Genomic DNA, 25599 nt, shown 5'->3' on the forward strand with positions numbered 1-25599 from the left:
AGGAAGTTATTGTCTGTTCTACAAGATTATGGAATAGGAGGCAAACTTTTGCAAGCAATTAAAGGTCTTTACATGGATAGTCAGGCAGCAGTTAGAGTTGACGGTAAATTGAGTTCATGGTTCAGAGTAGTTTCAGGGGTAAGACAAGGCTGCAATCTGTCTCCACTGTTGTTCATATTATTTATGGATCATATGTTGAAAACAATAGACTGGCTGGGTGAGATTAAGATATGTGAACACAAAATAAGCAGTCTTGCATATGCGGATGACTTAGTTGTGATGGCAGATTCGATTGAAAGTTTGCAAAGTAATATTTCAGAGCTAGATCAGAAATGTAAGGACTATGGTATGAAGATTAGCACCTCCAAAACGAAAGTAATGTCAGTGGGAAAGAAATATAAACGGATTGAGTGCCAAATAGGAGGAACAAAGTTAGAACAGGTGGATGGTTTCAAGTACTTAGGATGCATATTCTCACAGGATGGCAACATAGTGAAAGAACTGGAATCGAGGTGTAGCAAAGCTAATGCAGTGAGCGCTCAGCTACGATCTACTCTCTTCTGCAAGAAGGAAATCAGTACCAAGACTAAGTTATCTGTGCACCGTTCAATCTTTCGACCAACTTTGTTGTATGGGAGCGAAAGCTGGGTGGATTCAGGTTACCTTATCAACAAGGTTCAGGTTACAGATATGAAAGTAGCTAGGATGATTGCAGGTACTAGTAGATGGGAACAATGGCAGGAGGGTGTCCACAATGAGGAAATCAAAGAAAAACTGGGAATGAACTCTATAGATGCAGCAGTCAGGGCGAACAGGCTTAGATGGTGGGGTCATGTTACACGCATGGGAGAAGCAAGGTTACCCAAGAGACTCATGGATTCAGCAGTAGAGGGTAGGAGGAGTCGGGGCAGACCGAGGAGAAGGTACCTGGATTCAGTTAAGAATGATTTTGAAGTAATAGGTTTAACATCAGAAGAGGCACCAATGTTAGCACTGAATAGGGGATCATGGAGGAACTGTATAAGGGGGGCTATGCTCCAGACTGAACGCTGAAAGGCATAATCAGTCTTAAATGATGATGATGATGATGATGACAATGACAATATACAGACAGCTAAAAGGTAGTCCTTTTGTATGAATGCATGGGCTTTTCCTGACATGGATGCAACTCTGTCATAGCCCTGTCCTCGTAAAAATAATGAATCAATGCTAAATTTTACAAAGTTTTCTGTTACATATCCAGTTAATTCTTTGCCAGTCACATCAAACACTGGAACAAATTGCAGGAAATCTTCATGAATCTTGAGATCTGGGGGAATATAATGGGCACAGAGAGAGTTGCTCTATTCCAGCAACATCAGCAGTTTCATTTGCAAGAACTGTGGAAAATATCATTAACATGCTGAATCCTCCTTCCCAGGAGTTGGTTATTGATGCAACTGATGATCTGATTTTGGACTAGGCCACTAATGCACTTGTCACATTTACCAGTTCCTTCTAAACTTGCTCGTAAGTTTTTGTTACCTTTCACACTGTATTTTAGAATGGCACAAAAGTTATCCACGTTCTTGTCATTTCAACAGGTCTAAAGTCCCTTTGTCCCCTTAACGCAATTTCCCAACATCCATTGAGAATCATTGCCTCAATGATAGGAACTGTGCATTTTCAATTTTTTCTCACCTGCTCTACCAAGTCTTGGCCCAGGCAACGTTTTATACCTATTGTCTTGTTCATCATCAAGTGGTCAAAATTGCCACCATCGATAACAGCAGCCTTATGGTAAGCACTGCTCGCATGGATGTTGAAATATTCAAGAGCATACTTCCACGAAAACTTTGAGGTTACCAGAACTCCAACATTTTGATGACTACCTTTACCTGAACTCATCTCAGTGAAAAACACACAGTACTTACAGAAGGCACCTTCCTCTTTGGGTGAGTATACTAACCAAAAATATTCATCCAACTTAGGTTGAACTTAAAATATTGGCCACTTTGCAAAGTGAGGGGAAATTTGTAAGTGGTTTTAGACACAAGAAGGTTTGAAAATGTTGTAGCTTCATGTGGTCATCAATTTTTCGTTGTTTGATAGCAAACAATCACTTTATGTCATACTTACAGCCTGGTGGTGGATTGTCAGAGCTTGATGTGTCAATGAAAGCTGTCGATTTTGCTACAGGACCCAACAAAGGTGATTCCTAATTAGCAATAATGCTACTATTGTTTGAAAACAGCAGCAGTGGCAACTGGTGGATCATCCATTTTCCCAGAATAAGAGGACAGAGTTTCTTTTAGTCATGGTGGTTTGGAGAAGTGGTTCAAAATGTTTCCACTTTTTGTTTTGGAATGCATTGTCTTATGTCTCAAAATGGAGATTTCACTATACTAGCTTCAATAACACTGGTTTTCCCAATACTGTCATATTAACAATTTAACAACCGGTAACGCAGAGAATTGTGTACAAAGCAAACTAGAACATTACCTGGTCAGCATTTACAACAATGTGTGCACCACTATTATAATGCACATTGTTTTTGTATTCATTAACATTCGTTTATGGGTACTGTAACATGCTGCGACTGAGTTAATAAACTTTGTATTTAATTCGTCATTGATGTTAAATTGGTGTGTGTTACCAAAAGAAAACTGAAAACATGTAATGTTACTACATAATGGAACATTTAGCTTAAATAAATAAGCTTGAATGCTTTGAAAAAAAATAAAAAAAAGTATTTATATTAGTCAGTCACAATGTACAACCTCACCAGTTATCATTGATTCTCTTCTGCGTGGAGATTCGTTCGGAAGCATTCTGTCACTGGCATACTGTAGCAGCATACGACCTGCTTCTTTGTATACTGAAGCAGAGGTGTTGTTAACTCTTGTTTTCACTGTACTAAAGTACATGATGCTACACACAGTAATCCATGTGCTGATACCAGGTGGGATGAACCAGGCATCTAGCATCAGACTTTGTATAACTGCAGTCAAGGAAGGTCCCTCAAGGAAACAAAGCTCGGCAATGTGGTGCAGAAGACACAATAGCACTTCCCACATTAACCATAGTACGGAAAAACATGGAAACTGGACGCGGGTATGAAATCCTGCTGTTAGCGCAAACTCTGGTGAGACGAGACAGCTGACGACATGAGCCACATGGCGTTGCAAGGGATGAGCTGCCAAGAGCATGGCTGGGAGATGTTGCCTCATCGAAGCGGGAGCAGAGGCTGATCAAGTGATGGTTCAGTGTGCATTGCCCCCGGAAAGCATGGCAGTCTAAGCTCTACATGGGGCAGAAGTGACTAGAAAGAGTGCTGGGGAGCTGCGGTGGTATTTGGCCAGCAGGCGCTTCGCTGACCACTGGTTTTTGGTTAGTGCAACCCATCGTCTGCTGCTACAGGTGGAGGTGAATGGAAGGAGTCTCCATATGCTTATGAACTTTGTTGTCAGTGATCAAGCACAGTTTGTAAACAACAGTAACAGCCACAAATATAATACTAGAAGGAAAAAACAATTTAAGCTACTGAGCCTCTATTACAGTTACCTTTATCATTTTCTGCCCATTCTCTTTTTCTGAATTATTTTCTTGTCTCCCGTCTCTTGCACATGTATCCTGGGGCAGTAGTCCTAGGGTGATCCATGTGATTCATTCTAGGTCATCGGTAGAAACATTGGACTTTAGGGTTTAGCAGTATCATGTCCTAATCCCCCCTTTCAAATCCCTGAGATGTCATAACTTTTGTCCCTAGTACCACTTCTTGCTGCATTTTCACGCTTGACCATGACTGCTGATGAGAATGAGTGGTAATTTGTAGCTAACCTTTGGTCACCAGATGCCCAGTACACTTCTGAATAACAACCTGTTTCTTTCTTTGGTGGCTGTCTTATTGTTTATGAATGTCATTTCTTAACCTGTTTCACAAGATATTTTCTTACTTCAATTTCTGTTCTATTCTATATTTATTATTTTTAATTTTGTTGTTATCCTTATTTCATAGTTCATTTATTCATTATCTTCACCACTTTTGTTTTTGTTGTTTAAGCCAATCATCACATATCATGTAACTCCATTGCTTTGCAAGTCCCTGTTTCACTTTTCACTCTTTGCTCCATTCCTGCAGCCCACATGTTCTACCTCCCTAATCAAAATTAAATCCTACCTATTTACAGCTCTTTCCAGCCCATCCCCACCCCTCCCAAAGTTATGGCTTGACCATTGAAACACACATGTTTGGCTGTAATCCCACTCTGTAACCCACACCGACCAATTCTGCAAAGGCATGTCTCCCATGCATAAGCATCAACCAACAACATACAATCCCTCCAAAGATACTCTTACTTCTTGGTGCCAAATTTCTATATTCCATTCCCAAAGTGAAACTGTTGTCCACAAAACAGATAAACACTCACTCTCATCATCACTACATTTTTTTCTTTTTCTAACACACTTTTAGCTAATAGCACCATGAGAACAAATGGGTGTCATGTAACAGAACTTTGTATGATTCTTAGATCCAAAACAGGATTTTGTGTCAAAGCTCAGCATCTAATCAACCATTTGTATATACAACTCTGTTAGTTCAATGCCTCTTCTAGATATGTATAGCCCATCACGTTTATTTGATCACTGTATTTATGTAGGTATATTATAGTTACCTATACTGAGGCTCCATCAAATCACTTAAAAAGGAGGAGCAGCAGTAGCAAACAGTATTACTTACTAAGCAGGATGTAACATAGCTGTCCTCTCCAAACGGTCTAAATTTTTCTTTTATTTAGGTATTATTAAACTACCATGTAGTGCAGAGAGAGAGAGAGAGAGAGAGAGAGAGAGAGAGCAGGGGGAGGACCTAATGCAATAGGTGAAGGATTTTCATGGGTACTGATGATGTATTAAGTAATTCTACTGCTATCTGATGGACATTTTCAGATATTTGTGCAATTAATGTGGTTTTCAATCACATATAAATATTTGGTAATCACCTATCACTAGTTCCCACCACAAATGGAGATTCTATATTTTATTTAATTCCTGGAATTGGTATAAAACCCAGATTATTAATAGTATTTGTAAAAAATGCAAACTGTCGAATCTCACTACTCCTTGTGTCAGACATAGGCCTGGTTGTATAAAAGTCTCTGACTAGAGTTCAATTTTGATCTTAGTTCATAAAATGAACCCAGTTCACAAGTTCATGATGTTTTATGACACTAAACTCGGATCTACTCAACAGAATTCAACATTGATCTGAATTACCATGAGATAGACTTGGCAACACTGCTAAATTAGCCATCCAACACAATTATCACACTTTCACCACAGATAATAATTGCACATAGGAGGTACACAGTATTTATTATTGAAGGATACATATTGTAAACATGGAGCAAAATATCCAATAGAAACTTCTCACTCTTCTTCAAAAAACTTCTCCATTGCTGAAAAACACTGAAGTATAATTCCCCAGCTCTTAAGCCTCAGGAACACAGTCTGCTGCCCACCACAGCAGCCCAGAGCTCTAGGAAAACAGCTAGTATCCAGTAGGTGTGGTTTCAAAACAGTGTTGTCTTATATGTTCATAATTAATATCATCAAGAATACATTATTATGCAGCCAAGATTCATCGCCACCTGTTGTTGGCTATTAATTGGCGCAGCAGATTTGGCTTTGAGTACATGCTGTAGACAACCATGGCACCATGACAGACTTCCAAAGTTCAATGAACATGAAGAAAACATAAATACAAAAGATCGTTGACCATGGATTTAGACAGCTTTCTATGTGGACAAAGTTCCAATAGTTCACAGGTTCTGAACTATTGTTACGCAATGCTAAGAAGCTATTGATGTGGAGAGGAACAGAAATGTGCATTTGCATTGTCTGTATATGCAGGGCTGTCATTAACCCGAAGCTTGGTTTAACCACCAATCTCTCCTTCCTCAGACTTGCTCTTCCAGGTATATGGAGGCCTATGGCTGAATGTGGACTTAGCCAGGGGAGCGAGTGCCTGCAATCATTGAGCCCCTGAGATATAGTTTCAATTTGTTATTAGTTGATCGATATGACTTTGCTAATTGACTTACATATTCTTCCTATTCACAATCTTTAACATGTCTGTTAATAGCAACTGTGAGTACATTCAATTGATCTCTCCTGAAGAAGATACTCATAGTAGTATCAAAACGTAGGTCAAGTTTAAAGAAATAAACTTCTGGCAACTGGTTGGCTAATTACTATCAATTGTTCTTACTATTTCTATTGATAAATGCATGGACAGTTCTCATAGCAGTTTAAGCACCTATTTGCCAGCTAAAAATTTAATGTGAATTGTGTATTTACTACTTTTTAGGCCTAGAGAGTATTTTTGTAAGAGATGTTAAATCATTATTTGTTGTTATTGAACTCCATATTGAACTTCACAGCAATTAGTTTGAATTTCTCTTTCTTACTGTACCGCTAAGTGTCTATGGATTGCTTTCAAACTTTTTTCATTAATTATAAGTTGTTTCCAATTATCATTATGGGGGTAATTATTATTTGCACTTGTTATGTATGTCACCAGTATTATCCTCAATCTAGCCTTAAACATTGAAAAAGTTATTAAAAATTCAGCAGTGTGCAGATGTTGATAACAACTACTTTTCAATTTTTATTTGCACAGAACAAAATCCATTCTTTTTTAGTGTCACTATGTTCTGAACAGATGATTGCATTTGACTTGATCTATGAAATTTTGCTAGTCAGAGTTGATCCTAGTTCATGATGAAAGTGTCTCAGGTGAACATTTATACAATATGATTTCAGAGTTCTGCTTGATCCAAGTTCATTTTTTGTGCTAATCTAAGATCAGCTGTTTTATACAATTGATCCATAGTCTAAATGACCGGTTTTTTTTAAAAACCCATGTACATTTCACAGTTTCTCCACTACCAGTGATAAAAAGAAACTTACATTTTTAGATTCTGGTTGCTGGTAAAATTACACTTTCGTTTTGGCATCATGAAACAGTGATTGCATTGATTTAAAATTGTCAGGTAGCCACTATCACATCTTTACATTGCTTACCACAATTCGTGCTATGTAAACCAATCAAGAATAAAACTTAATATGAATCAGTACAACAAATAGTGCAAAATACTAACTATAAATAAACTAAGATTTTTGCGCAAGATGTACAAACGGTGCTTTCCAACATATATACTTACACATTAAACTGCTAGCATGAAATACTTTAGCCACATGGAATCACAAAGAAAGCAGAATCACAAAAAAAGTGGAACATTCTGGGGAAAAAATGAGATTATTCGAAGAACAATGGGATGAATGGACACCCCAAGTTACAGTCAACTTTTAGCATAGCAATAGATAGGATATGATACCAACAGAAAAGGATGTGTCATTCATTCTACAAGAATGGGTGAGGCACTGCAGGTGGTGATTGTAACACTCTGGAGATACACATTTCTCTCACTTTTTTCTGAGAACGAGATACAGATACAAACCATTCATTTAGCTTTTTTAGAGCTTTCAATAATATGCCAGAGCTTCTACTGACATAGCAGTTGTGTATTTCGAGAGAACTCGAAGGTCAGACTATAATTATTACTCTTGGTATTAAATATGTTTAGCAGCTATGTAAATTTTTTCCTAGCTGTAACCAACATTGTTCCTGTTATGAATCTATCTACTCAATTTCTAAAAATAAAATTTTACAAAAATACTGTTATTTAATTAAGTAATATTTGTATGTTATTTATAAAGTGTTAAAAATGAATATAACAGTTGAGAATTCCTCACATTGTATTGAAGAGTTATGAATTTGTTATCTTCATTTTAAATTATCCCTGAAGTGTAAAGTATGAAAATTAGCAATGTATCAATGCAATGCAGCAAGTTTTTTGTGGTAGATATTTACAACACAGTTGCCACAAATCTTCTGTGTTGCTTTTGAAAACATAGCAAATCTGCTATTTTTGGCACATTCCTGATATTCATTGCAAAACATTATGGATGTATATCCATCTTCATATGAGATGTGTGTGCTACTTAAGACACAACTTAGTAAAAGGCTTAATTTTTACTTATTAAAAAAAAAGAAAAAAAAACATTTGTGGCAAAGGCAATTACCAGATACTTTGGGCCTAACATTGAAACTTTTATTATTTTAATTGCAGTGTTAAATAAATATATTCTCTTTAGATTAATAGTTCCCACTGAAAGAACAAGATCGGCAACATTGCTGCTTCACATATTCTATTAGATAATAAAAAGAAATTAAAGTACAGTTATTATCCTAGTATTGTGGATACCTTTCACATCCTTCAAGAAACTGTTACAAAAATCTGATACTTTAAGAAGTATTTTGGAAGTTACAGCTAGGTACATCATGCAAATGACAGCATGTGGTGCCGAATTCTTGTTATTTAAATAGGCCTAGTTACAAACCACACAAACATAAGGAATGGTGAAATACCATCAACGAGTTGACAATTCAGTTTGGTCATGCTGTATAGAGAATGGATGAACAAACCACTTCACACACACACGCACACACACACACACACACACACACACACACTGAGAGAGTTACATGTATATGTGACCCACTATATTGTAAGTTAAGGAACAAAGGAAAACTCAACAGCCAGTATCCATAAGGAGTCAACAGCTTATGCCCTAAATGGTTCCTGGGAATAAACTGTATTAGAACTAAAATATGTGAGCAAATTCTAAGGCAATGTATTAGAATAGAAGGTCAGTCAAACACATGAGCTTTAATTCAATACTGACATCATCACTTCGAAAGAAAAACAATGGTAATTATAACTGCAAAGGGAGCTGCAATGACTCAAGGCTATTCTTAGTTTCAGTCTTAAAAAAAGTGAAAATTACTTTACACTACATTCAGTAAATGTACTGTCTAAAAATATGGTAAGAAGTGTGTCATACACTGACAGCTGAATATCATATCTGGACATAATTTATACACATTTCCAGCTCCCATTTCCAGAGATTCAATACACACAATTTCACTTCAGTATCGTACTTCATATGACATGCCTTTTATTTTAATTAACCAAAGATAAAGTGCAAATATTTTTTTTTCTAGTAGTCTAATAGTAAAAGGAGAAATTCTGCAACACTAACTGTTTATATATGGATAAGTCCAAAGTCCTGTGTTTTTATTACAGCATTGTTAAATGACAGAGACAGTTTAAACTGAAAAACACACACATTACATGGTATAAAAAATATGTTCACTGATATCTGTGCAAAGACTATTTAGTGAATTAAATTAACAATACTGATGTGTTATCTGAATATGAGTGCACTGTTCTCAGTATACCAATTATTGCTCCTTAGAGGGTAATGTTCTGCAAGGTTCTGTGAATATGAAAAACTAAATACATTAAAACAATATTTATTCACTTCACTCAGCTTTAATCATCATCACCAATTTGTAATATCTTTATATCTGATGATGCACGGAAAAGATTACACCGTAGCCTAAAATGTGAAAATCTTCCCCATAATTACAGTTTTACAGTGTTGCCTTTAAAATTCGACTGTTCATGTCAATATTTCATCCAGCACCTACTAATTGGACGGCTTCAGTTTTAGCTATCATGAGCATTATAATAAAATGAATCTCAGCTTGGAGTACATACAAGCTGTTCTTTAAACTTAAGCTTGTTCAAGGAGCAGCAGCAGCAGTAGTGCATATGCTTCAATAAAGAGAAACTCTAAACTGAAAGAACAGGAAAAACAATATGCAGATTATAAATAAAAAAGATTTATTCTCTAACAAGTGAACTGTATATCTTATAAAACTACTTTGTTTAGGAACACCATTTAATTTACCAAAAATATCTAGATAACAAAAGTTACTTTTTGCTTTCAGTGTAACATTTCTTCAGTAAAACAGCATTGTGTTCTATAAATCATAAATTCTTGGTAAACACAAACAGACTGAACATTTACATCATATTCACTACTGTCTGATATAACTGTGTAGAATACACAGATACAGTCAGAGTCACGTAATCACAAACTGTTTAGCTGTCATTTTTATATTTTGAAATTTACAGGATGTCCTGATAGAGAGCTGGTACAGCTTTGTAATTCCACGAATATGTTTAAAGATAGGTTCACTGTGCTTTTCCAGAAATGATAGTGACAAAATTAACTAAGACACTGCGTAAGAATTGTCCTTTCTAGAGGTAAACAAGTTGCTAACACAACTTCTCTGTTAGCATACTTCAGTAAACTAATCAATAAGTTCTTTTATTTTTTGATGCACTACTTTACAATACCATTTCTAATTTAAGTTCTTTAACAGAACAAATACTCAGTCCAATGAAGACTGAATCAGTGGTAGAGAAAATTGTTGTCGTGCCTAACTAGAAGGGAGAGTCACTTGAATTCAGCTTCACCTTTGCTGCACAGTCTTTCACCTAAAGTAACGAACATGCACACACAGTGTACAGAGACTGTTTATATGACCCTACACATGGGTTAAACAAAAATTAACCCCTGAGCCAAAACATATATAACATTTATTAAACTCGTGCTGAAAAAGCACCCCTGGGGAAGGAACACCCCAATGAGAACAGAGCCTTTGTAAGCCCTGCATGCCCCAGTGCACTGGTCTCTCTTGTCAAACCAATCACCTTCAACCTGATTAAATTTTAAAATGAAAATTCTGTTAACAAACTACAGTCTCATGACTGCACCTTTTCTTGAAAGGTGCTCTGTTGTTAACTAACAATGGTCACAGCCTTCAAAAATTTATATCTCCTTGGGAATGCCAGCTTCCCAGCAACTGATATAAAATTTTCTTCCACTCAACGTTCTCAGGAAGTGTCACTACAGTTTATATGTGACCAGATCCCTCAATCACATCTCCACCGCGATGGCCATTGCTGGACTCAATCCCACTGTCTTCAGTCTCTTCTCCACTGTCAAGCAGCGACGCTTCTCCTTTAACAGCTTCCACCAGAGATCTGCGTTTAGCACCACTTGGAGGGTCAAGGAGGAAGGGAGATCCACTAGGCGGCAAGTCAAGCTTCAGGCGGTCACGAGTATGTCTCAGTTCACCAAGGCCTGATGGGGATAAAGGAGATGACGGCGATAGCAGTTCAGGGGGAGAGTCTCTATCATCAGGCCTTGCTACCCTATCAACTGTCAAAGGCATCCCCTGTTTGGGCCTTAATGTAGGAGAGTCAGTAGCCAGTCTATCTTTCGACTCAATTTTTGATGAATTCCATGGAAATTTCTTGTCCTTGAATTCCAACTTTGTTGGGCTACCTGTAACACCTTGTGTCTGAATCTTTTGGGGACTAGTCTCTGCCACACAGGTACCATTATTCACTGTATCTGTGTGGTCAGCCTCACTATCACAAACACTTGGAACTGGCAGTATCTCCAAATTTGTACAATCCGAACTTTTTACACTGCTTAACATGGGCTCTTTACCAGGGAAGAACTGACTAACATTGCTTCCAACAAGTGAGTCTGTACTTGATGGATTGAACTGGAATGGACGTGCTGTACTACTGATAAAAAATTCTCTGTCTTCGGGAACAGCACCTAAAAAAAACAATTCATTTTACTGTTATGGATTTCAATGTTCATTAATATAAGCACAAAGCTTAGAGCACAAACAACACGTTTTTAAGTTAGACTATGTGAAAACTAATATTTAAATTGCTGCATATTTTTATTGCGATTAAGTAAAAGTAGATGTCTTAGATATAATGCGCAACGCTTTGGGAGATATAGTCAATGTGTGAAGAAAAAAGTTTAATCAACAGGTGGTTTACTTTGAATAGCTAACGAGCTTCAAATGCTTGAATGAAACTGCTGGGGATGTAGTTTCTATTTGTTGTTCATATTCAAGTGATAGAAATAACCTGTTCTTCAGTCTTTACCACTGGTGGCAAAAGCATACATTTACACAGATGACTGCTTCTTCTCGGTTGTGAATTGACTGGAGTAATGAACTGAAGGACTAGCTGTGTTTAATGACATTTTGGACAACATGTCACATATTTACATAACAGTTGAGTATATAGCCATCTTAAGTTCCATATCTGCTGCAGAAAAGCACAATTTACACTATAAATGGCAGAGAATATCTGAAACTCTGAAGCATGACTGTTGGTTGCAAAATGCATGACAGGCTGTATGTGTTCAATTTGTGAAATATGCATCTTTATTATTATTATTACTATTATTTGTTCCACTAGATCCTACATGTACAAAGACATACAAAGAAACTAGACAAACTTGAAGTTTTTGAACAAAATTCACTTTACAGTATGTGATACAAATTTTAAACTATAAATTATATGGCATTGCTAAACAGATAAGATTATGTGAGATGATACACTCATAACTGAGAACAACACACTTCATCAGACTAGATTTACATTTAAAACTTAACTGCAAATTAGCGACATTAAAAATTAAAACAAAAATAAATTCCTAATAAGAAACTCAGGCCAGTTATATACTATTCCATAAACTTATACATTCAGATAAATGGTATCCACAAATTATCTTTACACTGTAGCACTTACATAACTTTAAAACTATACTACATATTAACAAATGATTTTCAACAGGTGAAACTGTGGACGCCACAGGAAAAAGCTCAGTGATTGGGCTGGTTCGTCCAGGCAATGCCCAAAACCTCACACCACTGGACTTCCTCCTGTGGGATTTTGTAAATGTTCTGGTGTACAGAACTACCTACAGGACTCTAAGGCATCCATTTGCAGTGCACTTGAACATGTCACTGTCGAGATCTTGAATCATATGTGGAGAGAAATTGAATTCTTACTGGACATTATCCATGCCACTAAGGGTGTTTTGCTTTTTTGTTTGTTTATTTATGACATGCTACAGTAGAATATTCCATTAGAATATTTGTAATACTAAATGTACATATTGTGTGTGTGTGTGTGTGTGTGTGTAGTGTAATGTAATGATTTTGTGTGTGTGTGTGTGTGTGTGTGTGTGAGTGTGTGTAGTGTAATGTAATGTAATGTTTGTGTTGGATGATGATGATGATGATGATGAGAGATGGTAAAACCTGCTGCTGCCACATAGCCTAATCCTTGCGCCAAGGAGGGCACCGTGCTTAATCTCCCAATCTGACTGATGGCTCACCATCAACAGTGTCACATGCCCTCACTTCACAAGACACTGCTGAGAGGTTTGGTATTGAAACCAAGACATTGACACAAAGTTTGATGATCAGGAACTTTGCCACCCTCTCTCCTTCCCTTCCCGGCCAAATATTGGCAGTGAAAATTTTTCCCACCACCGGATTCAAACTGGCTAACCTCCGGGGTGGAGTACCACCGCACAAGCATGCGTTAGCAACCTCGGCAATTGGTGTGGAGGTTGAGAGGGGGGTGGGGGTCACTAGTCACTAAGGGTGTACACACTGACATGTATGAATGAGAAAACAAAGTTTTATAAATTGTCTTATCACATGCTGTAAACCATTTGTTAATATCTAGTGTTGTTTTAAGGGAATTAAAGTCTTAAGTTGTAAGACAATTTATGGACACCTTGTACTATAGTACAGTCATAACACAGTTCACTAAGATTACAAGAATTGTTAGAACAAATTTGATTTTAAGCAGTCAACAACAGAATAAAAAGAATGTCTAAGAAATATATTTTTCACTTTATTCCCAAATGCGTTTCTATTTTCCCTACTGATACAGGTAATTAATTGTACAGCACAATGCCCACATTTCTAACATGAAGCAAAATTTTGGTCAGTCTTTGACTGATAAGGCAAATGTCTGCACTAGAATGAGTATTATGATCATGAACAGATTTATTGGTTCTTATTAAGAAAGGTCACAGTTTTCAGTTGTAAATGCAGGGAACAGGCAATATTTTCAATACCTAGAAAATACACTTAGTGGAAGTATGGAGAGAACTTGCTTCATTATATTTAAGACCCTATTCTGCACCACAAAAAATTTACCAAACACTGACCCCCAAAGTGGGATTTCATAAGTGAGAATCAAGTGTACTAAAGCAAAATAAACTGTTTCTAGTTCTTATATATCACAGGACTTACTAAGAGTCTGAAAAACATAGCACAGACTGCTCAAATGTCTTTTACAGCTTTTTCTCTATGAATACTCCATATTACGTTACTGCCTGCTCACACTCTACTGAATCCCACTGACTTGATCTACTGTTTGCATGGGCTTCATGAAGGTAGGATGATTCTTGGAGGCACTGAGAAAAGAATGCAGGCAATTTTGATTTTGTTTAATAATAGTTTGTTTCTGTATGTACAGATAATTAGCCTGTTTATAGAATCTGTTACTACATCCTCAACAACCCGAAGAGATGGATTTAAAAAAAAGGAGATTTCTGTCATCTGCAACAATAGACGTAAAGTGTTGTCAGACAATGAGAAATCCAGGAAGGAATGTAACAACATAATGGAAATGATAGTTCTACTCACCAAATGGTGGAGATGCTGAGTCACAGAAAGGCACAACAAAAAGATGGTCAGAAAGTTAGCTTTTGGCCAACAAGGCCTTTGTTGGAAACAGGCAACACACACACACACACACACACACACACACACACATGCAACTCACACACCCACGACCACAGTCTCCAGCAAAACCATGTCAGTCAGCCCCAAACATTTTCAACACCTCCTCTCCACCCTCAAAATTCTACTGCTATGCAATCTCAAATTCCTGGATCCCATATCACAAAATGAAACTCTTGCCCTTCAGAAACTAGAGCAACGTGCACAATGCCACCTCAAAAACTCTCTACCCTGTTCTCTTCCCCCTCCTGCCTTGGACTACCACTATCAACCACCTTTACAACAACCTCCAAACCTCCCCCACAGTCCCTCACAGCTCACAAACCCTGTCTCAAAGACCTACTACATTTACCCCACCCTCAAACACTCCCTCCCACCACCGTACAGAATTCAGAACCTAAACAGACTCGAAACACAGTCATGAACCTTCCCTCCAAAAGCCTTATACCCACAGAAGCATCCGTCCTTTCCAAAGGCCTTACCATTTGTCCCACTTCTAAATTCAATCATGCAGGACTTGTTAAAGACCTTCTCTCCTTCTCCCAGTCCATAAAGTGGAAACACTGCTTCGCCACCAACCCTACCAGTCATACTCAACAAAGGTCTTACTGAGGCCTTCCCAGACTGTAAATATCCTCCCAACCCTGTACAAAATTGAATCTCTGATGCCTTATTTTTCCATTCACCCACCACCTCCCAAAGTCCCACCATTCGGCCACAGAGGAGCACTCCCCCCATGATTCAGTACCACCTAGGACTGGAGCAACTGAATCAATTCTCCACCAGGGTTTCAAGTACCTCTCGTCGTGCCCTGAAATAAGGAATGTCCTACCCACTATCCTTCCTACCCTTCCCATAGTGGTTTTCCACTGCCCAATGAACCTACACAATAGCCTCATCCATCCCTACACAACCCCTGCTCCCAATCCCTTGCCTCATGGCTCATATCCCTGTAATGTATCTAGATGCAAAACCTGTCACATACATCCTCCCACCACCACCACCACCACCACCACCACTACCTACTCCAGTCTAGTCACTAGAATCAACTATCCCATCAAAGGCAGGGCTACCTGTGAAACCAGTCATGTGATCTACAAGCTAAGCTGCAACCATTGTGCTGCATTCTACATGGGTACGACAACCAACAAGCTGTCTGTCCACATGAATTGCCACAAACAAACTGTGGCCAAGAAACAGCTGGACCATCCTGTTGCTGAGCACACCACCCAACATAACGTTCTTCATTTCAATGACAGCTTCTCCGTCCTTTTCTGCTATCCACCCTGCCCTTCGTCTAACCTCCCGCCTGCACCTAACTGCCCTACCCTCTCTCCACCTCATTCCTGATGTTCTCATAAGCAGTACTTTACAGTTCCCCACCCGTACCCCACTATCCCTCCTCCTCACCATCCCAGCGTCTTCCATATCCCCATCCCCAACACCCAGTTGCCTCTCCCATCATGCGCTGCTGCTCGTAGTCTGGCCTCAGCAGCTAAAAACTGTAGTCATGTGCGCGAGAGTTGAGTTTTTGTGAATGTATGTGTGTATGTTGTCTATTTCCAATGATGAACTTGATGGCTGAAACCTCACTATCTGACAATCCTTTTGTTGTGCAACTCAGCATCTCCGCTATATGGTGAGTAGCAACTACTGTATTTACTCGAATCTACGCCACACTTTTTTTCCAGTTTTTGTAATTCAAAAAACAGCCTGCAGCTTATAACCAATAGCAAAGTAAGCGGAAGTTCTGAAAAATGTTGGTAGGTGCCACCACAACTAACTTCTCCCATCGAATATATGTAGCGCTACACAGGCATGCTTTGCAGGCACAAAGATAAATAATAGCGCCAAAACCTCCTGAGTCATTAAAAAAAAAAAAAAAAAAAAAAAAAAAAAAAAAAAAAAAAAAAAAAAAAAAAAAAAAAAAAAAAAAAAAAAAAAAAGAGGGTAGAAGATGAGCTTTTTTCTCCGCCCCAAGTGTCGACCACAGCATTTTCATACATTATCCAAAGAAGTAAATAGAAACTCCGTACTGTTCGTCTTCAAATGTAGCAGCATTTCAATTATTCATAGCAACAAAAATAAATTTCTTTACACAAAAATACCAACAATGCACAAGGCTTTAGGATTGTTGCACGAGTTGATACACTGGGCTCAATAAGATTTCACGTAGCAACACCTATTGCTTCATGGAATTTTGTGAAGTGCTTGTTGGTGTTAGTGAACCATAATGAAGCACTTTCATTATAGTGTCAAATTCAAGAAGGGAGTTATTTCTTTTGCGGAACAAAGTTCTAATCGTGCTGCAGGTCTGCAATACAGGATTGATGAGAGCAACATCTGGCAATGGCAGCTGCAGAGAGACAAATTATTTGAATGTTCAAGTAGCAGGAAAGCATTTAATGAGCCAAAGTGTGACCGATATTGTGCACTAGATGTGACTTTAAATAAATTTGATAAGGAACGGTGTCAAAAATTCCTGCACATGAAACTGCTAGAGAGCAAAAAATCGAAAATATTAAGGCTAGTTGCAACTGAATTGATCTGTTTATGAAGCACTGGGGTTTTTCACTTCAGAGGCAAACTTCAGTTGCACATTAAGCTGCTGAAAAATTACGAAGAAAAACTTGTGAAATTTCAGCACCTCATAATTAGGCGGCGCACAGAAAAGCAATAATACCTTCTTGGTCAGATAGGAAATGCTGACCAAACTCCCATATATTCTGACAAGCCATCAAATTATATGATTGACACCAAAGGAAAGAAAGACATGAGTGTTCTTACATCAGGCGGTGAAAAACAGCAGATGTCTGTCATGCTTGCTTGCACAGCCAGTGGACATAAATTACCCCCATTCATAGTTTTCAAGTGAAAGACTTTACCGAAATCGGAAGTGTTTCCAAAAACTGTAATTGTATGAGCAAACAAAACTGGGTAGTTTTCGGAGGACTTGGTGCTGGAATGGATTAGGCGTGTGTGGAATCTTCATCCTGGCGCAATGCTCGGTTTCTGCAGTCTGTTGGTATTGGATGCGTACGCAGGCCATACAACACCTGCAGTAAAACGAAAATTAGAGGAAAGCAAAACAGACTTGGCAGTAATTCCAGGTGGAATGACATCAATTCTGCAACCACTTGACATCTGTTTGAATAAATTATTTAAGGACAAGCTTAAACGCATGTACACAGACTGGCTTTCAAAAAGCGACAGACAACTGACACCAACAGGATGTGTAAAACGTGCAAGTTTGCCGCAAGTGTGCCAATGGATTTATGAGGCATGGAAGTGTGTTCCAAATCAGACTGTGCAACAAGCATTTAAAAAATGCTCGATATCCAATGCACTAGATGGTATGGAGAACGATGTTCTGTATGAAGAAATGAGAAACAAAGAATCGAGTGACAGTGATTCAGAATTGTGACTGATGTTGTAAACATTTCATATAAGATGTATTACAAACCTAATAAAATTTCAGCATTTAATTTCTAAGTTATTTTCATTCTTATTCTATAAGTGTTGCTACTCTGCATTGCACAGGATAGAAAAGCAGAGCTCCATCAAACCAGTCTACAGACTGAAGACAACAAGAACAACAACAACACACTCTGCATCACTAAAAATCTACTACGAAAATACAACTGGCAAGACTGTTTGGGATGTATGTCAATATGGCCAACTCAATGTTCTGAATTTTTTCCGACCTGTGACAAGAGATGGTTGCTAATAGGAACTTTTATGAATCGTGAATGACATGCAGTATTCTCTTCACCATAAGAATAATACGAATGTAAACACTATGCCATGTATTCTTTCGTGTTAGCTGCTATCTCATTTAAACACTGTCTGCCTAATAAATTACGAAACTACAGTGAGGCAACAGCAAACGCAGAAGAATATACATATCATGTCATGTTTATATTCGTGTTATTCTTATGCTGAATAGTGATACAGTCAGAAATGAAGCAAGGCAACTGACTAGATTTTTAAATCTAAGTTGACTCTAATTTCTGCGCGGAATGTAATGTACTAAAGAGGCATCTGCAAAGATTTTCAAACGGAGAAAAATTTTCGACAATATAAAATGGTGCAAGCTGTTCGAGATTCTGAAAAAAGTAGGGGTAAGCTATAGGGAGAGACGGGTCATATACAATATGTACAACAACCAAGAGGGAATAATAAGAGTGGACGATCAAGAACTAAGTGCTCGTATTAAGAAGGGTGTAAGACAAGGCTGCAGCCTTTCGCCCCTAGTCTTCAATCTGTACATTGAGGAAGCAATGATGGAAATAAAAGAAAGGTTCAGGAGTGGAATTAAAATACAAGGTGAAAGGATATCAATGATACGATTCGCTGATGACATTGCTATCCTGAGTGAAAGTGAAGAAGAATTAAATGATCTGCTGAATGGAATGAACAGTCTAATAAGTACACAGTATGGTTTGAGAGTAAATTGGAGAAAGATGAAGGTAATGAGGTAATGAGAAGTAGTAGAAATGAGAACAGCGAGAAACTTAACATCAGGATTGATGGTCACGAAGTCAATGAAGTTAAGGAATTCTGCTACCTAGGCAGTAAAATAACCAATGACGGACGGAGCAAGGTGGACATCAAAAGCAGACTCGCTATGGCCAAAAAGGCATTTCTGGCCAAGAGAAGTCTACTAATATCAAATACCGACCTTAATTTGAGGACGAAATTTCTGAGGATGTACGTCTGGAGTACAGCATTCTATGGTAGTGAAACATGGACTGTGGGAAAACCGGAACAGAAGAGAATTGAAGCATTTGAGATGTGATGCTATAGACGAATGTTGAAAATTAGGTGGACTGATAAGGTAAGGAATGAGGACGTTCTACGCAGAATCGGAGAGGAAAGGAATATGTGGAAAACACTGATAAGGAGAAGGGACAGGATGATAGGACATCTGCTAAGACATGAGGGAATGACTTCAATGGTACTAGAGGCAGCTGTAGAGGGCAAAAACTGTAGAGGAAGACAGAGATTGGAATACGCCAAGCAAATAATTGAGGACGTAGGTTGCAAGTGCTACTCTGAGATGAAGAGGTTAACACAGGAAAGGAATTCGTGGCGGGCCGCATCAAACCAGTCAGTAGACTGATGACCAAAAAAAATCTGTATCATCCTCACTGAACACAACCTTCCAGGCTTCATGATACAGCATAAATCTAAATTTTGGGGATCTTTATTTAAACACCTGTAGGTAAATTCTGGCTTATAAGAGGTAATACAGCATGACAGCTCCAACTTCATCAAGATCCCTTGGTTATCAGAGAAGCCATTTGATATACTTTCAACATTTAATAATGGAGTGTAAGACTACTTACCAAAATTGCATCAATAGTGCTGCTAGAAACAGCAGTTATTCTAGTGGAATTACTGAACATATTTGCCACATTAAATATAGACATAAGGTTGCTTGCTTTGAGTGAATTTAGTGATACACTGGAGAAATTAACATTTAAGTCACCATATAAGATAATTTTCTTTCCTTTTTAACTATACACATCTATCACACATTCCAGGTTTTCTAAAAACTTTTAAAAATGCTGGTAGGCAATCTGCATGCACAAATAATGGTTACTTTATTAGGAAGAACTTCAAGCACAAAGTGTTCAAAATGTTTATCATTATTAAAATGATTGGTTTTGTTTACAAAAATCAACCCTTTTCTCACAAGAATCAGACAGCCATAGCCACCAATACATAACTGACAACAGCTACTGTCAACCATAAAATTAACAGTCCTTCATCCTTCAGGCAGTGCTCTGTGAAATTCATCAGGTCTACACCATCAATAACAGTTGAGCAAAAGACTTCTAATTCAGGAATTTCTCTCTTACATACTGAATAATCTGATAATAAATACAGATGTTATTTGCACATTTTGCAAGGTTGTTATAATAATTGAGAACAGATAAAAACTCTTTACATTGATTTTGTGCACATAATGATCCAAAAGAGTTATTTTTATAAACTGAAATGTGTAAAAACATTTAGTTGGGCTATGGTATTTGCAGGGATCCAAAAATTCAATATAGTATACAGTCTTTCAAGGATTCACTACTTGTAGAAAAAATTCCATGGAAGCTGGTCCTCTTTACTAGTTTCCCTGTGGAGGGACATCAGTTACAAAGATACATTTATCCTTTATAGTTTTCCCAAAAGCAGGAACTGTATTTTCATTGTTGAAAATTCAATGTTGTTGTTGTTGTGGTCTTCAGTCCTGAGACTGGTTTGATGCAGCTCTCCAGGCTACTCTATCCTGTGCAAGCTTCTTCATCTCCCAGTACCTACTGCAACCTACATCCTTCTGAATCTGCTTAGTGTATTGATCTCTTGGTCTCCCTCTACGATTTTTACCCTCCACGCTGCCCTCCAATGCTAAATTTGTGATCCCTCGATGCCTCAGAACATGTCCTACCAACCGATCCCTTCTTCTAGTCAAGTTGTGCCACAAACTTCTCTTCTCCCCAATCCTATTCAATACCTCCTCATTAGTTACGTGATCTACCCACCTTATCTTCAGCATTCTTCTGTAGCACCACATTTCGAAAGCTTCTATTCTCTTCTTGTCCAAACTAGTTATCGTCCATGTCTCACTTCCATACATGGCTACACTCCATACAAATACTTTCAGAAACGACTTCCTGACACCTAAATCTATATTCGATGCTAACAAATTTCTCTTCTTGAGAAACGCTTTCCTTGCCATTGCCAGTCTACATTTTATATCCTCTCTACTTCGACCATCATCGGTTATTTTACTCCCTAAATAGCAAAACTCCTTTACTACTTTAAGTGTCTCATTTCCTAATCTAATTCCCTCAGCATCACCCGACTTAATTTGACTACATTCCATTATCCTCGTTTTGCTTTTGTTGATGTTCATCTTATATCCTCCTTTCAAGACACTGTCCATTCCGTTCAACTGCTCTTCCAAGTCCTTTGCTGTCTCTGACAGAATTACAATGTCATCGGCGAACCTCAAAGTTTTTACTTCTTCTCCATGAATTTTAATACCTACTCCGAATTTTTCTTTTGTTTCCTTTACTGCTTGCTCAATATACAGATTGAATAACATCGGGGAGAGGCTACAACCCTGTCTCACTCCTTTCCCAACCACTGCTTCCCTTTCATGCCCCTCGACTCTTATAACTGCCATCTGGTTTCTGTACAAATTGTAAATAGCCTTTCGCTCCCTGTATTTTACCCCTGCCACCTTCAGAATTTGAAAGAGAGTATTCCAGTCAACATTGTCAAAAGCTTTCTCTAAGTCTACAAATGCTAGAAATGTAGGTTTGCCTTTTCTTAATCTTTCTTCCAAGATAAGTCGTAAGGTCAGTATTGCCTCACGTGTTCCAACATTTCTACGGAATCCAAACTGATCTTCCCCGAGGTCGGCTTCTACCAATTTTTCCATTCGTCTGTAAAGAATTCGTGTTAGTATTTTGCAGCTGTGACTTATTAAACTGATAGTTCGGTAACTTTCACATCTGTCAACACCTGCTTTCTTTGGGATTGGAATTATTATATTCTTCTTGAAGTCTGAGGGTATTTCGCCTGTCTCATACATCGTGCTCACCAGATGGTAGAGTTTTGTCATGACTGGCTCTCCCGAGGCCATCAGTAGTTCTAATGGAATGTTGTCTACTCCCGGGGCCTTGTTTTGACTCAGGTCTTTCAGTGCTCTGTCAAACTCTTCACGCAGTATCTTATCTCCCATTTCATCTTCATCTACATCCTCTTCCATTTCCATAATATTGTCCTCAAGTACATCGCCCTTGTATAAACCCTCTATATACTCCTTCCACCTTTCTGCTTTCCCTTCTTTGCTTAGAACTGGGTTGCCATCTGAGCTCTTGATATTCATACAAGTGGTTCTCTTCTCTCCAAAGGTCTCTTTAATTTTCCTGTAGGCAGTATCTATCTTACCCCTAGTGAGACAAGCCTCTACATCCTTACATTTGTCCTCTAGCCATCCCTGCTTAGCCATTTTGCACTTCCTGTCGATTTCATTTTTGAGACGTTTGTATTCCTTTTTGCCTGCTTCATTTACTGCATTTTTATATTTTCTCCTTTCATCAATTAAATTCAATATTTCTTCTGTTACCCAAGGATTTCTATTAGCCCACGTCTTTTTACCTACTTGATCCTCTGCTGCCTTCACCACTTCATCCCTCAGAGCTACCCATTCTTCTTCTACTGTATTTCTTTCCCCCATTCCAGTCAATTGTTCCCTAATGCTCTCCCTGAAACTCTGTGCAACCTCTGGTTCTTTCAGTTTATCCAGGTCCCATCTCCCTAAATTCCCACCTTTTTGCAGTTTCTTCAGGTTCAATCTGCAGTTCATAAGAAATAGATTGTGGTCAGAATCTACATCTGCCCCAGGAAATGTCTTACAATTTAAAACCTGGTTCCTAAATCTCTGTCTTACCTTTATATAATCTATCTGAAACCTGTCAGTATCTCCAGGCTTCTTCCATGTATACAGCCTCCTTTCATGATTCTTGAACCAAGTGTTAGCTATGATTAATTCAATATTCAATATTTAACATCAAAAGTTTTAGTCAGTTGGAGTCTGTCTTTAATTATCTCATTCATAGTGTTACATAAATACTACTACTCTTCATTATTGAGGTGCATTCCATGGCTAGTGTGTTTTCTGCTGAAATCACTTACATTTAATACATTACAATTTGCATACTGTGAAAACAGCTTCCTAGATTTAATGTCTGTATTTCCAATATCTTCATTTATGCAAGAGATGTGAATTAAATTATGTCTAAAGGGTATTGTAATGAGTATAGTATTCCAGAATGAAGTATCCACTCAACAGCAGAGTGTGCACTGATGTGCAACTTCCTGAAATGTTAAAACTGTGAGATTTATATATGCAGACTGAAGCTGTGAATGAAAATTTGTACAAAGGCTGAGATTCGAACCTAGGTCTCCTGCTCACTAGGGAGATGCACTAACCACTACACCATCCTCACACAGAGGCTTTGAACAACTGCATGGACTACCATGGCACACCTCCTCCTCAATCTAAATTCCCATTCACACCTCAGCCCATTGGTATTTCCCCTAAACTCGAACAGCACTGGGGAGGGAAGCATGCTAGGGTAGACTGTGCAGTTGTGCAAAGCCACTGTGCCAAGAGTGGCATGGTGGTTAGCCATCTACCCAGGAGCAGGTGACCTGGGTTCAAATCCCGGCCTTTGTACATATTTTCATTCATCACTTCAGTCTGCATATACCATATTTTGTGGACTTTTTTCTTCAAAAAATTTCCTCAGACATTTAGGTGCATCTTACACTCAAAATTAATATAAAAATGTCCAGTGTTTGATCTAAAGTTCCCACCAGTCTTAAAAATCACCATATACTCGATGCTGCAGGAAACCTCTCTTTATCTGGCAACACTGGATTTACCTGGCAGCAGCAGTGCACTGATGTGATGAACAAAAGTTGCAGGGCTTCACAAGCTGGCTGACACTGTTTCCCTCCCTCCCTACTACCACGTACTCAGAACACTGCCTGGTTATGATACGTCATTGCAGTCTACGGTGCCAGTGAACTTGAACTAAATGTGATTTGTGTTTTTGGTAACATTAGAATATTTCTGTTAGTAGCTAGTTTCATAATGGAAAAAAATAAAAGTTATTCATGTGTTGCAGGCTATACATTGAAAGTAATAGCATATGGAGCATGGAAACCAGGCAGCTGGGCAGCAGCATGTTGGACCTCCACTAACAGAAAAAACCATTCACAGTTGGCAGGCTGGAAAAGAAGAACTGAAAAAAAATGAGGATGACTAAATGTGCAAATACAGGATCAAATGCAAAATGGCCAAAACTAGATGATGATGTACTGAAATGGATTCAAGGACACCGCCAAAATGGCACTGGAATTAATACACAAATTATGCAAATATATGTTCATAATATAGCACTTTAATGGAATTAACAGACTTTAAGGCTGGACTTGGTTGGTGCTACAGGCTTATGAAGCATCATGGACTTCGCATGTGAACCAAAACCAGAATATCTCAGAAAATTCCACAAGAGTATGAACAGAAAATATTATCTTTCCATCGCTTTATTATTCAACATCGAAAGAAAACCAGTGTGGATCTAAGCCAAATGGTGAATATGGACAAAACTTCTCTGACATCTGATATGCCAAGTAACAGAACTATTGCCATGAAAGGTCCTAAAACTATAACTATAAAAAGAAGTGGATACGAAAAAATGCACTACACTGTTGTCCTTTCACATTGTGCTGACTGTACTAAACTTAATCCAAGGATTATTTTCAACTGTAAAACAATGCCAAAACCTTCTGAAATACCACTGTGTGGTGTTGTTTACATACATGACAAGGATTGGATGGACAAGATTGGTATGAAATTATAGGTTAACAGTGTGTGGAAGACGAAGAAAAGTGCTTTATTGAAGAAAGAGTTCTCTTCTTGTACTAGCTCAGTTAAGCAGTCATTTGAAAACATCTGTGAAAGAGAAATTGAGACTGGGAAATACAGTGCTTGCTGTTACTCTGGGAAGGCTTGCTTCACAACTGCAACCTCTTGAAGTCTCGGCAAATAAACCATCTAAAGTGTACATGAGAGAGGAATGGAACAAATGGTTGATGGATGAGACCCAACATGAATTCACACTGAAGGAAACTTTAAAATGATCTATAATCAAACAAGTGTGTCAATGGATAAAACAGTCACAGTCTAGAGTGAAAGAACACATTATTGTTAAATCTTTCAAGATATGTGGCATAAGTAATGCTCTCAATGGCAGCAAAGACCATCTTATATATGAAGAGGACAACAATGATGAAGAGGAGGAGGAGGAGGAGGAGGAGGAGGAGAACAAGACGAAGAAGAAAGTTCAGATGATGATTTTCAGGGATTTTAAAGGTCAGGTCAGTTTTATAAACTAAGAAATTTTTTTTAGTCTGGCTTTCCAATC

General features: G+C 38.1%; 1 protein-coding gene across 1 annotated transcript in view; it reads right to left on the reverse strand.

The window, feature by feature from the left end:
- Positions 1-8548: 8548 nt before the first annotated feature.
- LOC126158234 (uncharacterized) overlaps positions 8549-25599 on the reverse strand; it is a 679797-nt gene continuing 662746 nt past the window's right edge. Inside the window, exon 15 of the mRNA XM_049916428.1 lies at positions 8549-11589. Coding sequence (XP_049772385.1) covers positions 10874-11589 — 716 coding nt within the window. The 3' untranslated portion in view covers positions 8549-10873. The remainder of the gene's footprint in view (positions 11590-25599) is intronic.

The sequence above is a fragment of the Schistocerca cancellata genome, chromosome 2, assembly GCF_023864275.1.
Source record: "Schistocerca cancellata isolate TAMUIC-IGC-003103 chromosome 2, iqSchCanc2.1, whole genome shotgun sequence".
In the NCBI taxonomy this organism is placed as follows: domain Eukaryota; kingdom Metazoa; phylum Arthropoda; class Insecta; order Orthoptera; family Acrididae; genus Schistocerca; species Schistocerca cancellata.